Source organism: Podarcis pityusensis (assembly GCF_964106645.2).
Source record: "Podarcis pityusensis genome assembly, chromosome: 10".
NCBI lineage: Eukaryota > Metazoa > Chordata > Lepidosauria > Squamata > Lacertidae > Podarcis > Podarcis pityusensis.
The window spans coordinates 35,135,544-35,156,516 of NC_138035.1; the positions used below are offsets into that span (position 1 = coordinate 35,135,544).

The 20,973-nt window shown below is 39.3% G+C and overlaps 1 protein-coding gene across 2 annotated transcripts in view; it reads right to left on the reverse strand.

Moving 5' to 3' along the window:
* Positions 1-88: 88 nt before the first annotated feature.
* ANO4 (anoctamin 4) overlaps positions 89-20,973 on the reverse strand; it is a 142,350-nt gene continuing 121,465 nt past the window's right edge. For both annotated transcript variants that reach the window (XM_081024212.1, XM_081024213.1), the window contains 12 exons: positions 18,852-19,016; positions 17,737-17,773; positions 16,313-16,424; positions 15,088-15,145; positions 13,184-13,281; positions 10,914-11,056; positions 9,623-9,775; positions 8,679-8,826; positions 6,326-6,445; positions 5,026-5,131; positions 1,768-1,968; positions 89-724 (listed from right to left, as the gene is read on the reverse strand). In XM_081024212.1, the coding sequence (XP_080880338.1) occupies positions 1,777-1,968; positions 5,026-5,131; positions 6,326-6,445; positions 8,679-8,826; positions 9,623-9,775; positions 10,914-11,056; positions 13,184-13,281; positions 15,088-15,145; positions 16,313-16,424; positions 17,737-17,773; positions 18,852-19,016 (1,332 nt within the window). In that variant the 3' untranslated portion in view covers positions 89-724; positions 1,768-1,776. The remainder of the gene's footprint in view (positions 725-1,767; positions 1,969-5,025; positions 5,132-6,325; positions 6,446-8,678; positions 8,827-9,622; positions 9,776-10,913; positions 11,057-13,183; positions 13,282-15,087; positions 15,146-16,312; positions 16,425-17,736; positions 17,774-18,851; positions 19,017-20,973) is intronic.

Below are 20,973 nucleotides of genomic sequence, written 5' to 3' on the forward strand. Positions count from 1 at the left end.
TCACATGATCAAATTTGAAAAGACATATGTCATATTAAACATCCAGTAACTTAGATTTTTAAAATAATTTTTGAAGACACAAAAAGCAAGAATTTTATCCATAATTTATTTTTAAAGCTTATCACATTATTGAAGCATTAAACATGGCTTTATGTTGATGGTATATTTTAAGTGTGAAAATTTGACATTCTTAACCATAGGGCTTTTTTTGTTTTTTGTTTTGCTATTTACAATAAACAATCTCTATATACTTTATATATATTATACATATGTATGATATATAATATCTTCCCTCAAAAAAAATGAAAACAAAGAGCTACCAGATATGTAATCAGTGTGTCTGATATACATGGTACTTTAATAGGAGATGTTTATAATAGCCATTGCTAAAGTACCCAGATTTTTTATGTCTATTTACTATTGGAAGTGTTGAAAAAGTGACAAGGAACATAATGCAAAAGAGTAGCAAACAGGCTGAAAAATAGTCCACGGTATATAAGTTTCTTGATTTTAAAAACTGGAGTTGCATGCTTGTTTAGAATGGCATATGAGTAGCAATCATATGCAGACTGCAAGATGATTTCACAGTAAAACTCCTTGACATGTTTTGTCCTGTTTGCTATGTCAGATTGTGGCATGCATTGAGGTTGCATCTTTTGTTCATTCTCTTGAAGGTAGTGTTCTCGTGGAACTGTAGTAAGCAAATGGAATATAGGTATCCTACCTGCAAATGTAAGCAGCAGCAGCAGCAGCAGCGACAACAAAAAATAGTATCCGGTCAGGAAAAGAGGAGACACAGTTCATGTATTCAACCAAATAGCAAGGATATTGCATTATGTACACACAAGTAGTGACATTAAGCAAATGTGAATCTCTAACTGGATTCAAGGCCACAATTTTTGTCTTTGGGGGACTGTAATTGGATTGATTGTATTTTAATCAGATGAAGGACAAAAGGGGAAACTTGTTGCTCAGAAAGAGGACTCATTATCAAACAGTATGTCTCACTGTGAACAGTGGCAGCAACACATTATGCTGATCCTTCAGACAGATTTATGTACAGTAAGCTCAAAAACACACAGTAATACAGTAAAAGGTAATTTTTGTTGGGCCAATAGAACAAATTATTTTATTTCTTCAATTTATATACCACCCTTCTTCATCCTTAGGTCGCAGGGTGGTTCCGAACACAAAAGAACATAATAAAAAGAACAAACAAAAATAAATTGCATTTTATTAAGCCAATGCAAAGATGTTTTCAGAAAACTTACCTTACAATCTATTCCTGTGTTTTATTGAACAAAACCTACATACCACTCTAAGAGTTTTTAATCACCAGGAAACCATACAAAAGGAGTAAACTGATGCTAGAAGTACCACAGGATGGACCTTGCATAACATAATGCAACACGATTTGTATTGTTGGTTACCTGAGCTATAATGGTAGGCTTTAACTCTCTTATTTCTCACCTTGCCTTCTATAGTTAAACTATTAGGCTTGGTATGGTTATGGTTATGTTGGTAAAAAATATGCAACACAATTTTTAAACCCAGTGGCTGACTGGTAACACACTGCGAGCCAGAGGTTATCCACCCCAAGTAATAGGATAGGCTAGCTATATTTTCAGACTTGTTATCTTCAAGCCCCTTTGCCCACAAAACTGTTATCTAAACTCTTGATTGTATTAAAGATTAGAGAGTTTCTCAAATTAATCAGGGAAATTTGTTTCACACTGTTGAACTGATGTATCATTTAGAAATGCTCACCCAGCCTAGTTACGGCCACTCGTTGTGATAAGATTTCCCATTTTTCTTCCTTTCCTTCCGTTCCTTCTGTAGACGCTCCAGTTCTGCTTCATACATCATTTCCTGGATCAGGTACTTTTCCCTTCTCATACGATCCCTCAGATCTTTAGGAAGATCAGGGATTAAATAGGAAATCAAGTGTTTTATACAAAACACCAAGTGCTGTAGAAAACAAACAAACGTGTAAATTAAGCATAAAAGTTCAACAAGATGTGGAATACTTTTAAATAAATACACCTAGCTAAGAAAAATCTGTACAGGGAGAGTACATGACCAGGGAGAAGAGTCGGTGGAAGAAGATTGGAAGAAATTTAAAGACTATTTACAGAAACATTGCAAAATTAATGAATGTTAGAATGATGTTGAAGTTAGAATGAAGGATTGAAGTTAAGTGGTTTCTAGCTGTATAGGTACAAAAGAATATGGAAAAATTGGTTTTTAATATGTAAAAATCTAACGTTACAATATATCAAGACTAAGGATTAGGATTAAAAAGGAGGGAAAGGAATTGTTGGATTAACAAATTGAATTGGAATACAAAAGAGAGAGGTATGAGGAGGTCCGGGAAACAAGTAAACGTAAAAGAAGTGAGGAAAAGATGGAATTGTTTTTAACTGTTTTTTCTTTTTTTTTCTACTTTGTATTTTTCCTTTTTATTGTTAATTTTTTTTATTAATGTGATTTTTTTTCCTTTGAAACTTTAATAAATATTATTTAAAAAAAAAAATCTGTACAAATGCTGTCTTTGCAATTGCACCTCTATGCATTCACGTTTTGTTCCATCTCTTAGGAACACAGGAAACTGCCAAGTCTGACCACCAGTCCATCTGAGCTCAGTATTGCCAACATTACCTGGAAACAATTGGGACTGGCCCATTTGCTAGGAAAGCATAGGCTTTTTCACATCCCCATACAGTGGTACCTCGGGTTACATACGCTTCAGGTTACAGACGCTGCTAACCCAGAAAAAGTACCTCGGGTTAAAAACTTTGCTTCAGGATGAGAACAGAAATCGTGCTCTGGCGGCATGGCGGCAGCAGGAGGCCCCATTAACTAAAGTGGTGCTTCAGGTTAAGAACAGTTTCAGGTTAAGAACGGACCTCTGGAACGAATTAAGTACTTAACCCGAGGTACCACTGTACTCCCCCCCCCCCCATATTTCCATTTTCACTTCCAACAATTCTGTTGAACATAAGAATGATTAATACCGATAAAAAACACAACCTGTACTGTTTCTTTTTCATACAGTACAGTAAGCCTGCAACTTGTAATCGCAACCTTACATGGGCTGGGGGAAATAAATGAATGGGGAGCCACAGTTCTTTGCTCTCAGTTTATTTATATTTTCCCCCACCAGTGCACCCAGCAGGTATTCCTCACTTACCAGGCTTTGGTAAGAGAGTGTGAGGGCTCTGACAATGTCCCACAGCCCTCGTGCCACCTTCCCAAAGCAGGGTAAGGTAAAGTGAAGTGCTGGGCTTTGGGAAGGAGGCATGAGGGATCTGGGACGCTGCCAGAGCCCTCTCACTGCCTTCCCAAAGCTGAGTAATGGAGGCACCTGAAAGCAGGTGGAAGAGCTCTGGGACACTGCTGAAGGAATTACTGGCTCCCAAACTGGGGGTTCTTCATTGGGACCACTCTGTGAGGAGTGAGCAGAAAGTTTAACCATGAGCTCAGGTTCAGATGTCTTTGGCAACGGAGGAAAAAAAGACAGGGGATGAGCAAACAGCCTGCAAGGACCCTGGTTGCCTCTTGGGCCACAGTGGCAGAGCTGCTGACCCTATTCAAATCCAGGGCTACACACTGGTGACCAACCAGGGCTTTTTTCAGCACCTCTCAGGTGGGCACCATTGCCATTATAAGAGAACAAGAGAGGTGTTCATGGTGAGTTCCAGCACCTCTTTTTCCAGAAAAATAACACTGGTGACCACTGTACCTGAGGCATAGCAGAACTACCTCTTAATGGAAGCAAGCTGGAAGATTTCAGTACAAGAGAGGTGTTCATGGTGAGTTCCAGCACCTCTTTTTCCAGAAAAATAACACTGGTGACCACTGTACCTGAGGCATAGCAGAACTACCTCTTAATGGAAGCAAGCTGGAAGATTTCAGTAAATTGCCTAAATAATTTAATAAGAAAAACTCTGGGGCTAATGGTGTCCCATATCCACTTTGAGGGCTTTTTCCTACAATCAAGCAGTATAATTTTATGACATAAGTAGAATAAATAAAAAATATCCCACAATTTTTACTATTTAAGGTTGTTTTATAGTATCTCTTCAAAAAGACATTCTCATCAAATGCAACCGTAATTCCCAATTCCCCTCCCACCACCAGCATTTCAAGCATCTATTTGGATAATCTTTGCTGTTACATACCATCTGTTTCATAGCAGTTTTCTCATATATTTGTGTTCAAAGCAAACTTGCATGTCTCCCCACAGATAGTCTTATGTCTCACCCCCATTTTATCATGAATTCTTTTACTTGTTCTGATTAAGTATTGTATTTAAGAAGCAATTTCCAAATCTTTGACAGTTAATGGTCCTTATGATTTATCAGTAGTTTTTCAAATTTTGTTAATTCTCTTTAAACTAGGATTGCCTCTTAATATTTATTTATAACTGAATTTATCTGAAAATATTCACAGCACGGTGGACTTTGCTAGTTTAAATAGTCTTTAATTTTTAATTATTCAGTCATGCTCCCACATTTTGGATTGCTGGAGTTTTCATTTCATTCACAATAAAAATAATTACGTTGCAACAGCTTATTTGACAGCATACTAACAATGAAAGTACAATATTTGATTAAATGCAAAATGACAGTAATTACTAATTATTCTTTTATCAAGAATTATACAATACACTGACTACAAACATTTTAACAAGTTTCTGCCTTAGCACATAATACTAATTCTAAACTGAATATCCAGAATGCTAAGAAAAAGAGGATAATCACAATTTGATTTTCCTTCCCTTTTCTGACAGTAAGAAAAGGGTGTTTTTAAAAAATGAAACATTTAGGTTACCTCACAAATTCAAAAACTGGGAGTTGACACTGAAACTGACCAGCATGCTACGTGCTATGCTGTGCTGAGATCTGTTGCATAGAATCAACTAGGAGATCATTCTTTTTTCCTCATCTATAGGATGATAGTTGATTTCAAAACCCAACATAAAGTTTGGAAGTCTGCAAAATTTGTTTTAGTCCTAAAACGTACCTCAAATACAATAATAAAAGCCAACCGTGCAGCTAAGACATGCCAAAACTGTAGTGTATAGCCGTAGGGCACTGGAGCATGAGGGGGGTCACGATAGTCTCTGTACCTAAGAATAAAACAAAACAGGAAGTTAGCCTTGTCCATCTCAGTGCAACGAATGCCAGGCCATAAATGCAAGAGCATTCCGCCCTAGGTCTGTTGGCATCGGCATCTGAGCAGGCAACGTGAAAACAAAATGGTGGACTAGGTAGGCCTTTGGCTTCATCCAGCCAGGCTCTTCTTATTTTCTTATATAAGAAATAAGGCTTCAATAGACTAACAAAGAAGTGCCAACCCTGCACATCTGAAGGAGTTCAACCTATGCATGAGGCTCCTCTAGGGCTACAGTTGTCTTTCTCACTCCACTTCTGCCTGAGCATACAGTGCTCTGATTCTATACCACCAATTGAGGGAGAGAAAAGAAGCAGATAGACAGTGGGGATCTGGAAGCAGAACTGCTTCTGGACCCAGGATCCTGTTCTGAGTACTGCTGTCTATAACCATAGATTTGTCAGGTTGCAGTGTCTGTTGAAACCATGTCCTCCTCCTACATACCTGAGTAAGGAAACTTAGCAACAGTGCAAAATAAACTATGTTTAATCTACATGAACACAAAGCAACCCCGTTTTCCAATATCTTTGTCTAGACAACTATTGGAGTGCAAAAAAGCAGCAACAAATAGCAATAGGATAAAAAAATCTCCTAGAATCTTTCAATTTTGCATATAGTAACTGAGCAGGATAAATGGCCACTTTCTGCTCTTTCAGTTCCTTCCTTCCTTCCTTCCTTCCTTCCTTCCTTCCTTCCTCCCCCACCACCCAGATTCTGTTTCCTCACCTTCTCCATTGTTTTCTGGGTTTAATGTCGGAAGAGACAGTTGCTGTTAGTTCTGAGCTGTATTTTCGCAGGCTGAGAAATTATAGGGGTTACAATTATCTTCCCTGCCTTCAAAATTTAAAGCCAAAAAATGGACAATACAGTGGTGGGACAGGTCTATAGCCATCTCAGGAATTCATGGAAGAAGAATTTAACTGCAGACTTCCTGATTCATAGCTCAAGCTCCTGGGCAGCTGTGAATGGTGCAGTGGGGTGGTAGCACTTGCTTGACCCCCCCAGTCGGTGGGTTCCTGCTGCTTACCTGGAAGGAAAGTGGAGTGGAGGGCAGGAGCTCCTACGATTCACTAGCTATACTGATACTAATAATACCAACAGAATAGAGATTATTATTCACATGGCAGTAGTTTTGCATATATTTCTTTACCTGCAATATTTTAAGGGTGTGCCGGAGAACTCACTTCCATTTGATGATGGTTCTGAACGATGTTCAAAATCGTACACTAGAAAAACTGATAAACTTGCATTAACGTAGCCAACCATACACCTGGGAAACAAGAATTTTTCCATTTAGTACATTCAGTCTTTTAACTTCAGGCTTGTTTCAAAACATGGCATGTTGATGGGAGCGGGGGCAAGGAACACTTCCGTCTGTGAGCCAAACATCTTAGAAACAAGAGTTAATAAAATCAACATTCCAGCCAAGTGTGACTGATGATCACTTATGGATCAGTATTACTAACACTTATAACAGTTTTGCAAGCAAAGCGCAACCGCTGACTTTGGGGAATAAAAACTCTACTGAAGTACTGAACTATTTATACTTTATATTTCTTTCAGCAAAAGAATGCCACAGTAAATTATACTTTGTCCTATCTTGGTCCTGAGTCAGCTCCGAGAAGACCTGCATATTCCCACTTTAAAGGCAAGCTGGCATGAACAGAACAGGCTGAAAACCCTTACACAGTACATTTCTAAATTTCTCTCTCTCCATTGTGTTGTGCTGGCAAAAGAAAGGAGACAGGAAAAAGCAAACCTTCGAATGCCCTGCAGTGATACACAACTTTAGGAAGCCTGACAACTTAGAAATCAGACCCAACTCATTATGGAAACAGAGCATTTCTTTCCTCTCCAACATGTACCAAAGTGCCAAATCCTTGACAAGCTAATGAGTTAGTAGCGCTGTCAATCACAAGTTGTAACTTTAACTGTTCATTTTCTGCCACTATGACAAAACTACAATGACGCCCAAAATAGAGCAAAAATATAACATCAAGAAATTCATTCCTGTGCACGAAAAAATGAAAATGTAATACATCTGAATGTTTAATGGAAGTTACCCTTTGTGAAACATGGCTTAGCTCACTAGGTTAAGGTGTTAAGGCATCCAGCAGGAACACAGTTCCCAGCACATAACGCCAATGAAACGAAGGGTAAACTTTTGAAATAGAAAAATAGCAACAGCATCAGTACTATGGCTTTCTGTCTTATTATACACCACACTATGGAAGCTTCAGTCACCTCTGTCTGCATTAAAATTATCACGGTATGGCTAAAAATTGCAGTAGTAGACCCTAAACATATGTTCTGGAAAAACTACAGGAAATGGCAGGAGACTCTCTTTCCATTCCTCAAAGAGAGCTTCTGGGAGTAATATCTTATTGTTATATTTATTGTTTCCCACAAAATATCAAACAACAAATCTTTACTTTGCAGAACTTATAATAGCATTGGTACAAAACTTTGTATTGCTGTAGTTTTTCCCTATTTATTGCCGCATTAGGCAAAAAGACATTTTTTTTATCTCGTTCCTTATGTTCTTTGAAGCCAAACAGGAGTACAAATGGCTGGATGAACTTTCAAGAGATGCTTGTGGAAGGCACTAAATTATGGAGATCTGGGCACAATCCATACTGACATCCCTTATGTTTTTGAGGCATCGCGGTACTGCATTTTTCACCAATGCAATTGCCACTCAAGAGGCACGCTATATGGAACACACTGCTGAATCTCATTTGTTTATAATGCATTCTGTGCTACATGCCATCGCAAAGGGCAATACATACCTGGGAGGGTCTTTATCACAAAACTCTATGGCAACCATCACTGCAGTTAGTTGTAACTGTGCAGTGCTTGAAAGTTCACTCTTAAAAACAACAACTCAGGTACATGCATGTGTTAATCCAAGTTAATAGAGAGATCATCCTCTGAATTACTTTGCACAAGGGTGAATAAGAAACTGCAAACGCACACCCCTCAGATAAGGATGTGGCTGTGGGTACACCACAACTGCATTTTCTCTCCCCATGAATAATAAAAGTTGCATGGGAAAGGCCATTTAAGTTAAGCACAGGTGCCTACTAAACAGCAGCATTAAAAAAAAAGCCATCCAGTTGTTGGAGGATAAAACTTCCTTTCCATAGGTCCACTCCCACCCAGCTGATGGGATAGAGAGAGAAGATGATGAAGAAGGATACCAAGCAAGTTCTGTAGGATCAAAGTCTCTCCCACCTATAACAAAAGCAGCACACTGTGGGTTTGACTGGAAATCCCCAGCAAAAGAGTAATGCAATAAGTAGAAAGGTGGTTACAAAAATCATTTTTAAAAATAGCCTGAGAAGTCATGGAATCAAGAAGCTGAAGTGGTGCTATTATTACAGGTTGGGGGCATGTACTGTGTGCCTCCTGAGCAAGCAAGAAGCAACAGCATCACACAAAAAATGCTCGTGTAGGTTGGGCCTGGGATGACCTTACTTCATGTTTCTATAATTAAAACTTACTTTTGTCCAGCTTCCCCTTGACCTGCGCATGGTCCATATTTGTAAGCGTAAACAAGCCGAGGGATAAAATCCGAAGTTACAGCAATAACAAATGCATTTGTGATAACTGAAAGAATTCCTATGCCTTCCAAAATTCCATACCAGATTCCTGTGTAATAAAGAAAATGCTGTGTTAGTTCCAGGGACAGCAGCAGAAGTAGCATTTCAAATGCAAATACAGTTGCAACTTATTAGTACAAATGCCATATAATGTTGGTTCTACATTTGCAAAGCATCTGTCTTTTAGTGCGGCGGCAGCTATGCTTTGAAACTCTCTGCCTATTGACATTAAGCTGGCGATCTTGCTATATTATTTTAAATACCCACTGAAAGATGAGGTTCTTTTATTTTAAAATTATGCTTAAAATTGGTGGGCATCTTATACATGGATAGTGGAGAGGTGGGACAGGCGATTGGTGGCTGCCGCGAGCAGGAGATTGTCAGCTATGTTTTTGTTGGTGATTGGTGGGTTTGGCAAGGTCCACTGGCTATTTGCTGCTGTAGTATTAGGGTGGGTGATTGCCGCTTGCTAACAATTGGTTGGTTCATCACTGTGCATGTGATTGGCTGTTTTGGTCCTGCGAGTGAGCTATTTTTGGCAATTCCGCCCCCCCCAAGTTAAACAAGTCTGGGCAATCCCCCCCCCCAAAAAGCTCAGCAACTGTGGGCAATCTCCCCCCCCCCGAAAAAAAGCTCTTTAAGCAGTGGTGTAACATGATGTTGATAGTCTACCCTAAGGAACATTCAAGTCTCAACATTTTGCACTAGATGCAGATTCTGGGGCAACCTTAGGGGCAGCCCCACAGAGGGAGCATTACAGCAGTCCAACCTAGAGAACAACCGAATGTATGAGCAGATTGTGGCATTGAGCAGACACTTGAAATTCATAATGGTAAACAGCTTACCTATATCTTTGGCTCTAGAAGCTAATGGCCGCCTCCACTGTGTAACAAATTTGTATGCATCAAGCCGGATTTCAATAATATTGTTAAGTAAGGCCAGAAGTGGAGCAAGTGGAAAAGCTGCCACAAAGATGGTTGTGAATCCAAACTGAAGAACTGTGAAAGGGTGAGAATGAGGGACACACTCAGCCATATGCTGGAAAACAACCCAAAATTAGAGTGCTGACTTTGGATATATCTGCACCATTGATCCATCTTAACTGGTCCCTTGTTATCAAAATTTTCGGCATATTTGTTCTTGAGCTTTAATGAACATGAGAGGCAAATGGAAGACCTGGGTTCCCACTATGCTTTCTGTATGGTAAATTTACTTGTTTTTTTAACCCATGACTTCATTGAGTAAGGAGAAGCACAGGCGATGGCTAACCAGAAGCCCTCCAAATGTTGTTAGATTCTAACTCCTAAACAGCCCCAGCCAGCATGACCAATGGTCAACGACAATGGGACTTGTAGTCCAACGAAGTCTGGAAGGCTACAGGTTAGTGACTCTGGTGTTGTGCCTACTGTTTCAAGTAGTTGATTTAAGTGTTTAAATACCCCTGCCAGCTGCACTCCAACTTACGACTCAAAATTTCAAGCTAGATCCAAAACACATTGCAAGGCCTTGAGTGTGGGAGATAATTAAAACAAGAATTGTTTTACTCCACTGCAGCACCTTGTGCCGTATTGTTGACTCCATATGGAAGTGAACAATCCATTCCGAGAATTGGATGATTGTCCTAAAGTAATAGACTGCAACTCAATGCTCTCCATATATTTTGGACTACCAACTCCCACCAGTCCCAGTCAGCATGGACAATGGTCAGGTATGATGGGAGCTGTAGTCCACAACATATAGAGGTCACCCGGTTGGGGAAGGCTGTCCTAAGCTATATTTGTTCTAGTCTAAGGCAATAATAATTTTATAGACTAAATGCAGTAATGCTCCGGATTGTTATACTAAAATAATACATTCTTCTTGTTTGGAAGTAGTGGAATGAAGCATGATATACAGTGGTACCTCGGTTTAAGAACAGTCCTGTTTATGAACTATTCTGTATAAGAACTCCGCAAAACTGGAAGTAGTGTCCCAGTTTGCGAACTTTACCTCGGTCTAAGAATGGAATCTGAATAGTGGAAGGGCACCGGCGGCAGGAGGCCTCATTAGGGAAACGGAACAGATTAAGTTCATAAACTGAGGTACCACTGTATAAATGACCGTGATGAAGCAATTTACACATAGAGATCTTCATACTCATTTCTAGATATTCATCGAAGAGTCCATATGCATTCATAGGCTGAAGGTTGTAGTCTTTCTCCCATTGCGGGAAGCTTGCTTTTCGCAGTGAACCGTGCTCCTGTCGCAATCTTCTTCTGGTCCACCAGTTCTGAATTAACCTGCATATGTAGGAGGGAAATGCCATTTTTTCTAACCAACTGATTTCAACATTGTCATCTGCCTCTCCTCCACCATGCCATACTTGTGTTTGCAGAACAGGACAGTTAGTGGGTCCACTCTACTCCTGTTAGTCCATGTACCAGATATCCTGCTGTTTGGGGTATCTGCACACTATTTAGATCAATAAGGTTATATAAGGAGAGGATGAAAAATGCTGGAAGGTCTGCAGGCATTCAGGTGCCATGAGTAACTCATAAATATCAGGCACAAAGTCTGTTATGTGACAACCTTCAGGTTCCACAATAGCCATTAAAAAAAATAAGTGGGGTTCGAGTCAGACCAGTCCAAATGCAATTTTGACCTTTGTCTCTGGTTTTAACCTTTAAAGCCCTATACGGCCTAGGACCCTCGTACCTACGGGACCGCCTCTCCTGGTATGTCCCACGGAGGAATGTTGTATTATTTTATTGTTGTTAGCCGCCCTGAGCCCGGCTTTGGCTGGGGAGGGCGGGATATAAATAAAATTTTATTTTATTATTATTATTATTATTATTATTATTATTATTATTAAAGAGATTGAACAGCAAAGTTAGTTAGAACTCTTAGGAAATGTTACAAATTAACACACTAAGCAATTCATGACATAGACATGTTTTTGTGATGCACAGCTGATTGTTTAGATTAATAGCCTTTGTTGAACACAAACCAATGTTGTTACCTCCAGATAATATAAAAGGAAGAAAGAGAATACATACATGTTTTAGTCTGATTGATTGGTTTGTGTAACTCCTATTGCAAAGGACAGAGCTAATTGTTTGAACTAATCAGAAGAGGAAGCGTGTTCAGATGTGTGGAGTTCTTTTAAAAAGGGTGTATTTGTGAGGACTGAATGTTCAGTATGCTAGGAAGCAGAGATAAGTGGGGAAGCTAATAACTACAGTACATGTTGTCTGCTAACAAGTGAACCAAGTGCTGATGCAATAGGTACAACTCAGGACATTATACAGGAAGCCATAAAAGATTTATAAGTTACTCTGTGCAACATACACAGCTGCCCTTACTTGGAAATAAATCCCACTGAAATTAGTGAGACATCCTTCTTAAGTATACAGGGCTAAGACTGGGCTGTCAGTCTCCAAGCCAAAAGCATGGTTTCTAAAGCATAGATGTATAAATCAGCTTACCTATTTCAACAGGATTTTAACTGAAGCACTACTAGGTTCTACTACTTCTAAAATCAGCAGTATTGATTTAGCGATGTAAAATATTTCAATCCATTTTCTATATAAGGAGTTTCTAGCTATTCAATTATTTGTCATTTTGATGTTGGGTATTATTTATACCATTATGTTTCAGCACGTGTACAGTGGTACCTCGCAAGACGAATGCCTCGCAAGACAAAAAACTCGCTAGACGAAAGGGTTTTTTGTTTTTTGAGCTGCTTCGCAAGACGATTTTCGCTATGGGCTTGCTTCGCAAGACGGAAACGTCTTGCAAGTTTGTTTCCTTTTTCTTAACACTGTTAATACAGTTGCGACTTGACTTCGAGGAGCAACTCATAGAACGCGGCGTGGTAGCCTTTTTTGAGGTTTTTAAAGACTGGTGATTTTTGAAGCTTTTCCAAAACTTTCCCGACACCATGCTTCGCAAGACGAAAAAAATCGCAAGACGACAAAACTCGCGGAACGAATTAATTTCGTCTTGCGAGGCACCACTGTATGTTTTAATCAATTAATTACAACGTATTTCATTTTATTGTATAAAACACAGGTGAATGGGTTCTATCTGCTCTTCTCAGAGCACTTTTCCTCCTATCTCTGTTTTTGAAGGGGGTGGGGAGAATGAATTTTATAGTACTATATAAATAATCCACTTGCAAAACCATAGATAACAAGGCAAACCTATCTAGCCACCAATGCATGGGCAAGCTTCTCTTTCAGATACTCCTTTTGTAAGGTCAAATCTTTCACAGAATAGTCCTGCTACATTATCCTTAGTAGAATGGCTATCAGACAAATACACAAATGAACAAGGTGCATCACATAAAAGACACTTGCCAATCATGGTTTAGCACCCCATCAGTTAAAAACAAGGATTTTTAAAAATAAAATCCCACAGTTACTTACGGGTAGCCTAGTTCCATGAAGTTGTTCCAAGTCTGCTTTAGCACCATTATAATACCCATTTGCATACAGAGATCTATAAGGCATCCACTAGGGTGGCACTGTAGGGGGAGGAGGGAGGGGCATGGGAGCAAATAATGGGCCGTCAAAGAGTAAAAATAGCTTGCATATTAAATTTGTATTACAAATCATGTTGCAAGTTCAAGGTTCAGTGACAATGTAATCCTATACATGGTTACTCAGAAGTAATTCCTATAACAGCTGCGGGGAACCTCCAATCCGCAGGCCTAATTAGGCGCAGCAGGCCTTGTCATTTGGCCCATGAGGCCATTTTGGTCAAGCCATGTCCATTGGCCGACACCGAATGTCACATATGGAAGGTTAGGCTGAAAGGGATTTCACACACGTATGCACATATCACATTCACACCATAAATTTAAAGTATGTGGCTTCTCCCAAATAACCCCCAGTGTCCATTAAGGGCCCTGGAAATTGTGGCTCTGTGAAGAGTAAACTACAATTCTCAGGATTCTTTGGAGGAAGCCATGTGCTTTATATTGTCTGGTGTGGATATCTAATGGCTGGTTCAAATATTCAGTTGCTGAACAGATACGTTTCTTCCACACAACCATTCATAGAAGCCAAGTCCTAGGGGCCATGGGGGCAATTAAATAATTGAGGGGGCTGAGCTGCTCCTGAAGTTGATGGACATTCCCATTCAAATGGTGTGTGTGCACTGCATCATGTGATCGATTATGCAGGGCGGGGCTTACCTGGGCCCCCACAGTATTTTATTCAAGTTGGCACCCCTGTTGTCATTATCACCTTACTTGTCATGAGAACATTTCAGTCACCCCCAATTTTACAAAAAAGCACCTCAGATAAATGGTAACATCTACTACAGTTGCTTATGGTGGTCTCCCACCATTTGGAAGCCCCCAAGGATACACTGCTGCTGATCCCACTCCCCTAGGCCCCCTCTTCTGCTGCTCTGATAAGCTAGTGTCCTCCTGCTTCTGCAGCATGCTATCCACGGCCCCCATGAAATAAACATGGGGGGTGCACTACACAAGAGGCCCACTACCAAGGGCCCCCACAACCCAGAGTCCTGAATCTCTGTGTGAGGTTCATAACATGCAGATTGGGTACTTTCAGATAGGTATTTCTTTGGTGGGATTAGTGCATGCATGTTTTCCAGGGTCCACGCAACATCATCAGAATAAGAACGCCCGCCAGTACTGAATCCAGATTTTCCCTTTCCTTGGAAAAGTGGATAAGTAAAAGCAAGCAAAAAATAAAATAAAAAACCCAACCAGACAAAAAACCTGTTGTCTGTTTATGACACCTCAACGACCTCTTTACAATCTAAGTGCCCACTTCTTTTTGAGGTGTTAGGTTTTGATGAGGGACATGACTTTAAAAGTGTTGGCACTTTCAAAGGAGTGTCTCCCCTTGTGACAAGTGATATGGTAGAGTCATGTGAGAGGACAGGAGCACCCCAGCAAATGAACATTTTAACTGGTTCTAGAAAGGGAGAACAAAATGTAGTAGGGTCCCACTTCTAGCAAAAGCCATGATGTCATCCTTTAAATTGCTGTTGTTGTTCAGATAGGGATTTTTAAGACCCTCAAAATATTCACAAGGCTCAGTTGAAAAGAAGCGATTTGTCTATTAGCTCTTAAATTCCTCACTCAACGATACACTATTTTTTATTTGTTTTTATTTATTTTATATAACATTTCATTTCTGTTTTTAATTATAAAATTATGTAATATATTATATTGAATCACATATATTCTAGACATTCCTGTTTTCCAGAGTGAATCATTTAGCTGCCATAGGACAGTATTTGACCCTAGTTTGTACCAGTTGCAGCACTGTACAATATGCCTCAATACGCCACTTACCTCTTCTAGTCTCCATCTGTTTATCAGCCTCAAATAGGCACCAGGGTGACCTGTAAATCTTCAACATAAGAGAAACCATCATCCCTTTTGTGTTAGATTTCTGATCACAACAGGAAAAGACCAAACACAATCATTCCAGCTATATTTTTCTAAGGGAAATGACATTAAATATGCATTTAAATAGCATTTCTAAATATGCATTTAAATTAAATTATGTCTGAATATATGAAAGTCATTATTGATAGTCAGCATAGAGAGGTTATCACTCTGAGCAAATGTTTACCCACAGTTCCTTTCTGGAACTTCAGCATTAAAATGCTTTGTACCTAGCTGGAAAACCAGGATGTGCAGTTCATCATGAACAACTCCTGTACAAGTGGTAAGTGTGGATATCAGCTATTCTACAAAGATCATTCATTACAAACTAGGTTGCCTAGAAAACATTCCTGATAGATTGTAGCTGTACTGGAATACTGATATTATTGCTTGCCCTGAGCTTTTATATAATAATGGTTTCACAGCTTGAATGAAAAATACATTTAAAATGCAACTTCTAGAGGATGTTTCAGCCCTGCTGTATAAATGCTTTGCAACAGGTGCAAATTTTCCATCCAACTTCCCTTAAGTAAATGATAAATCTTAGTTTTCAGGTGTTTGTAATGTACATTTCACATTAACACTCATTATCAGGTTCCATTAACAGGTATCATTGATGTAATAGGCAGTTGAGAGTAAAAATGGAAAGTCTAAAGGCACTTAACATCTTGTACCCAGCAGCACAGGGCATACAGAAAAGTACATTAGGCAATTGTATGTAAACTATGAGAATTCTCCTTCTTATCCTCTCCCCCTCCTCTCTCAACTCAATCATGCCAGTCTGCAACTCATTTTGTGCTTTACTGAGTGGGGTAAGGGGTTGTTTCTGTTCTGTTATATTTTATTGATTGTGGTGCTTCTGTTGTTATATTTTATGTTGTAATCCATCCTGGGATCATAAATTGGTATGATAGGCAGGGTAAAATTAGGGTCAATGAGTTTACTCCGAGTATGAAGATAACCCTTTAAATTTTAACCACTTTTTTAATTAACCTGGATAGCAGCAGAATTTGATAGGACTTCTGTAAAACATGATACTCTTTATTATTTATGGTATATTTAACATAGGAGTCCCTTGATAGTTTTCTACAGCTTCCCAGGCAGGCACAATGCACATTATTAACCTTACCTTCCAAGAAAGAATGCTATATAAAAAGTAGAGCTGTTCAGATTGACAAACTGAAAAAGGAACATTTTCAAAGTGAAGCTGTTCTCCCACTCAGATTCGGTCCGAGGTTGCTCTGTGGAAAAGGGAGAGCAGATTTTAAAGACATATAGTCAGATTTAATTGTCTGATAAGAGTTATTTATTTATTAAAATCTCTGCGGAGCTTGCACTGTATTTGCAAACAAAATGGCTGATCTTGCAGCCCAATCCTCATTCAGATGCAGTATGTCTGACTCCAGTTGCCTGAGAGCAGTAGCAAGAGAGGGCCATTGTCCTGCTTGCGGGCTTCTTAGAGATGCAACTGGTTGACCACTTGAGAAACAGAATAGAACTGCACAAAAAGGGCCTTTGGTCTTTCTGATTCAGCAGAACTCTTCTTTTGCTCTGATAAATGGTTACTCAGACATAAGTCCCACTCACTTTAATGGGCTTCAAATGGGATTCCACATTAAATTTAAGAACCAGACAACGCAAATTTTATCAGTATGCTAGCAAAAGCAAGGGATGCTTAAAATTCTACTCTGGGATCCTCTATCTGCTTTTGTAAAAAATTGTGACAGATGAAAATGACTGAATCGTAAATTTGCCAGAGGATACGCAGTTTGTTCTGTTTCGAATTGCCAAACAGAAAGACTGCCTGGCATTTCCATGTTTATAGAAGTCTTGTACACTGGGTTCACTTCTGCTGTATACTGTAATTAAATTGACAGAATGTGCTCTAAGACACTGGATTATAAATTCCAAACTGACAGTCGGTTTGGAGAGGACTTTTCTTCTTAATGTTCGTTAGGGTGACTGGGAGACCAACACTCCAATTAGGACATAAGCATGTGAACCAGCAATTCAAACACCCACTCAGGCATAGAATATGCATGCCACAGAGACCCTGGGGTGAAGGAGTGGGAATCAAGCTTGAGAAATAATGAAACATCATATTTGCCTTATAGAATACTGGAGGGGAAAATTCCAAACCACAATGGAGTCATTTTGCTACAGTTAAAGACTTGAGTAGCTTTCTGTCCCAGGATCGTGGCTCTTAAACTCTTTGTATCTGTTCTGGGGTCTATTCTGACAGTCAACTCTGCATAGGTAGGTGATGGAGTGTGTTGTGCAATATTGTTTTCCCCTTCCACCCCCCTGGTATTCAGTATACATACTGGCTCTATGAACAGGATTAGTGTGTAAAATACAAAATTAATACATGAGATCCTATGAGATATGCCAGGGACTGAATCTGGAACCAGGGCTGGTTCGAGACTTTTTGGCTTCCCAGGGGCTAACTATAAGGTAAAAGCCAACATCCCATCCCTACCATGGCCAGAAGTCTACTGGAAGAATGGATTTAAATGTTATCCAATATGTTGCTTCATTGTTATTATTACTTACCTAAATTTGTAAGAAAAAGAGCAACCTTTTCATACAACTGCAACAAAACAAGAAACAGCATCTAAACAGATTGTAATGTAATAACATAAATTGCATTTTTGAAAAGAACAATCCTCCCTCCTCAATCCTTCCTCATTGGTACAATGACTATTATGTGAGAAGTACTTTTTATTTAAAAATGAACTTGGGTTCTGGCTAGAACTATTTCAAACATCCTGCTGGACAAATGTCTCTTGGCACTTACACTGTGTCTATGTCTCTGAACCAGGAGAACACACCCAGAGCTGCTTTGGAAGAGCATTAGAAAGCAGGGTATAAATTAATTAAATAATAAACAAATAATTTAAAAGCTAAAATCGTATCAATCAGTTGTTGGGTGGGAAAGCATTATTTGCTAAGGATGTCAGCTTTTGATAAGGTTTCAGGTTTTCAAAAGAGTTCCTTGAGCCATGGGCCATCTAGCCTTGGAAAGGTTTATGAAAGCAGACTTCCTTCCACACTGCTAAGGTCCCTTGCTAGATTGAGGGATATGTTCTGTATTGGTTATTCCTCCTAGATCTTTCAAATGCTAGCTGAGATTTTAAAATCCCTGCACCTCTTTCTCCACCACTGAATTTTGTCTCAACAACACCACAATATTTGGGGTTCACTTATTTTCAAATGTATGGAAAGCAATACTGATATGTGAACCACAGTTCAATGCTGTGTCCAATGGGGCTTACTCTCCAGGAAGCGTGTGGAGGGCTGCAGCCTCAAAAGCAATTGCTTCTCTGAGATAAAGGCAGTGACAATTTCAATGGAAGCTCTGCAGTTGTCTTAGGGGATATTGCTTGAATGTCCTTTTAATCAAGACATCTAACCTTGTCAAGACAAATGCATCCAAGAATAAATTAACACCAACTGTATTCTCTTGCACATTAATCTCTTTGTTGCTCTTAAACTTGTAGTTGCTGCATTATTTATTTAGAATTTTACTGAAAGTCCTTTCAAACAACATGTTTTCTGCTTAGGCTAGAGCTGAATTTGACCATTAAAAAAAAGTTGAAATGCGTTATTCTTTTTTAAAAAGGACAAAACTGTTTGAAATGTACTCCAATATTATTATCTCTACTTACAACATTCAGTAGCATGATGATGCAAAAGTTGATGCATACAGCAGTCCCGGTAGTTGCAACCTGAGAGTTATTCCTGATTAAAGCCCATTTAAAGGCAGCAAAAGTGCTGACAGTCACGACACGGTAAATAACAATGCCAAAAACAGCAGCAATCACCACACAGATCTAAAGGGGCAGGGGAAGAACAGATAGAACAGACTGAAAATCAATCCACTAATAATAAATTTCCTCCTGCAATTGTCAAGAAGTGAAGACTAAATCCAAACATTCCAGGGATGACCCAGAAATGTATGCTGATTTTCTCAAGAAGTTTGAGACACTGGTGATGTATGACGTGTGTGGGCTATGGGACAATTCTGAAAGCTACTTGTTCTTCTTGCATGTTGGATTGCTTCCACATCTTAATAGAATGTCATCTTCTTGTCCTGTGTCCAAAATACTAAGTCTGCAAAAAGCCAGTTAAATCTAGCCATATAATTTCGTCTCCGTACAACAGTCCTAAATTATTACAATTAACCACCAGCACCACCATTATCTTAATCACACTTAGAGGGCTTTCTAGACTGTGGTGTCCCTGACATGGAAGACCCTCCCCAAGGAGGCTTAGCTGCCAACTTCTTCAAGATGCCAAGGATAAACTTCCCAATTTGCCCAGCATTTTTTTTAGCTTTGCTGACTGCTCATTTAGCCATTGTTTCAAATGTATTACAGCTGGGTGGTTTTTTCCCCTTTAATGAACTATATGTTTGTTTGCTGTTGTTTTTAAAAAGAAGTGTCTGTAAGGCACTTCCTATTTATTTTATAATGATATTTTTTGAACTAAATAAATGTGTCCACTTTTCCACTCTATTTTCAAAATACAGGGTAGAGCCTATGCCTTGGAAGGAACTTGAAACAATGCAAAATATGCCATAACCAGAATTGCAATATTCAAGCTGCAATCCTATACAAACTTACCTGGAAGAAAGCCCCCACTGAACTCAATGGGGCTGTCTTCTGAGTAGACATCTATACAGTGGTACCTTGGGTTAAGTACTGAATTCGTTCCGGCGGTCGTTCTTAACCTGAAGCACCACTTTAGCTAATGGGGCCTCCTGCTGCTGCCACGCCACCGGAGAACGATTTCTGTTCTCATCCTGAAGCAAAGTTCTTAACCTGAGGTACTATTTCTGGGTTAGCGGAGTCTGTAACCTGAAGCGTAGGTAACCTGAAGCATATGTAACCCAAGGTACCACTGTATTTTATATTTATGTATGTTGTAGAGGATTGCAGTGACAAATTTGCATTTCTCTAGATGGGAACTTCATTTTTTTTCTCCTCCTCTCAACAGCAAAGTTACTTAGGCTTTGTGAAGTCCTTTCAGAATGTTGACAGTTTCACACTTTTTATCTGAAGGGTTCAACTAGGCTTTGTTTCAGCAAAGCAATTAAACTAACAGTTGCTTAATTGCTTTTCTGATTAAGGCCAATTTAGAAACATGCTCAGCTGTTCTGCTGAAGTGAGGCCTTATGCTGAGCACACCCAAACCTCTTATGATGACACCATGATGTCCGCTTCTTCTCAGAGGAGTCAATTAACACTAATGCTCAACAATACAAAAAGAACTCAGGTCTCAAATGAGATCTTCGAAGAACTAAGTGAATACCACTGATATAGAAATGGTCTCTAGTCCATTGAGTAGGCTCAAGTGTATAATGTTTGCAAAGTGCTTTGAGACCTTCAGATGATGAAGTACTTACTTAAATGGAAAGCATTATTACTGTCAATATGGGAGATGAAGCAACAAAAGCAAGGACAGAGTGGTTTGCTGAGCTTCATTTCCTAGTAGACAGAACAAAGCAAGCAAGCCCTCTGGCCTTTGCCCCTTAGAGAAGCACTTCAGCTTGTAAACTTTAGAAAACCCATTAATGACTGTGGTTACAATTACTATTACATGGCAGCTTGAAACACCCATCTACTTCCTTGCAAGAAAACACTCTGTTTGGGGCTCTTTTAATGCTGAAATGCCTTTACAAAATGTAGTTCAGCTATTTAAGAATAAGTAAAAAAAACTTGTGTATCTGAAGAAGTGTGCTTGCACACGAAAGCTCATACCAAGAACTAACTTAGTTGGTCTTAAAGG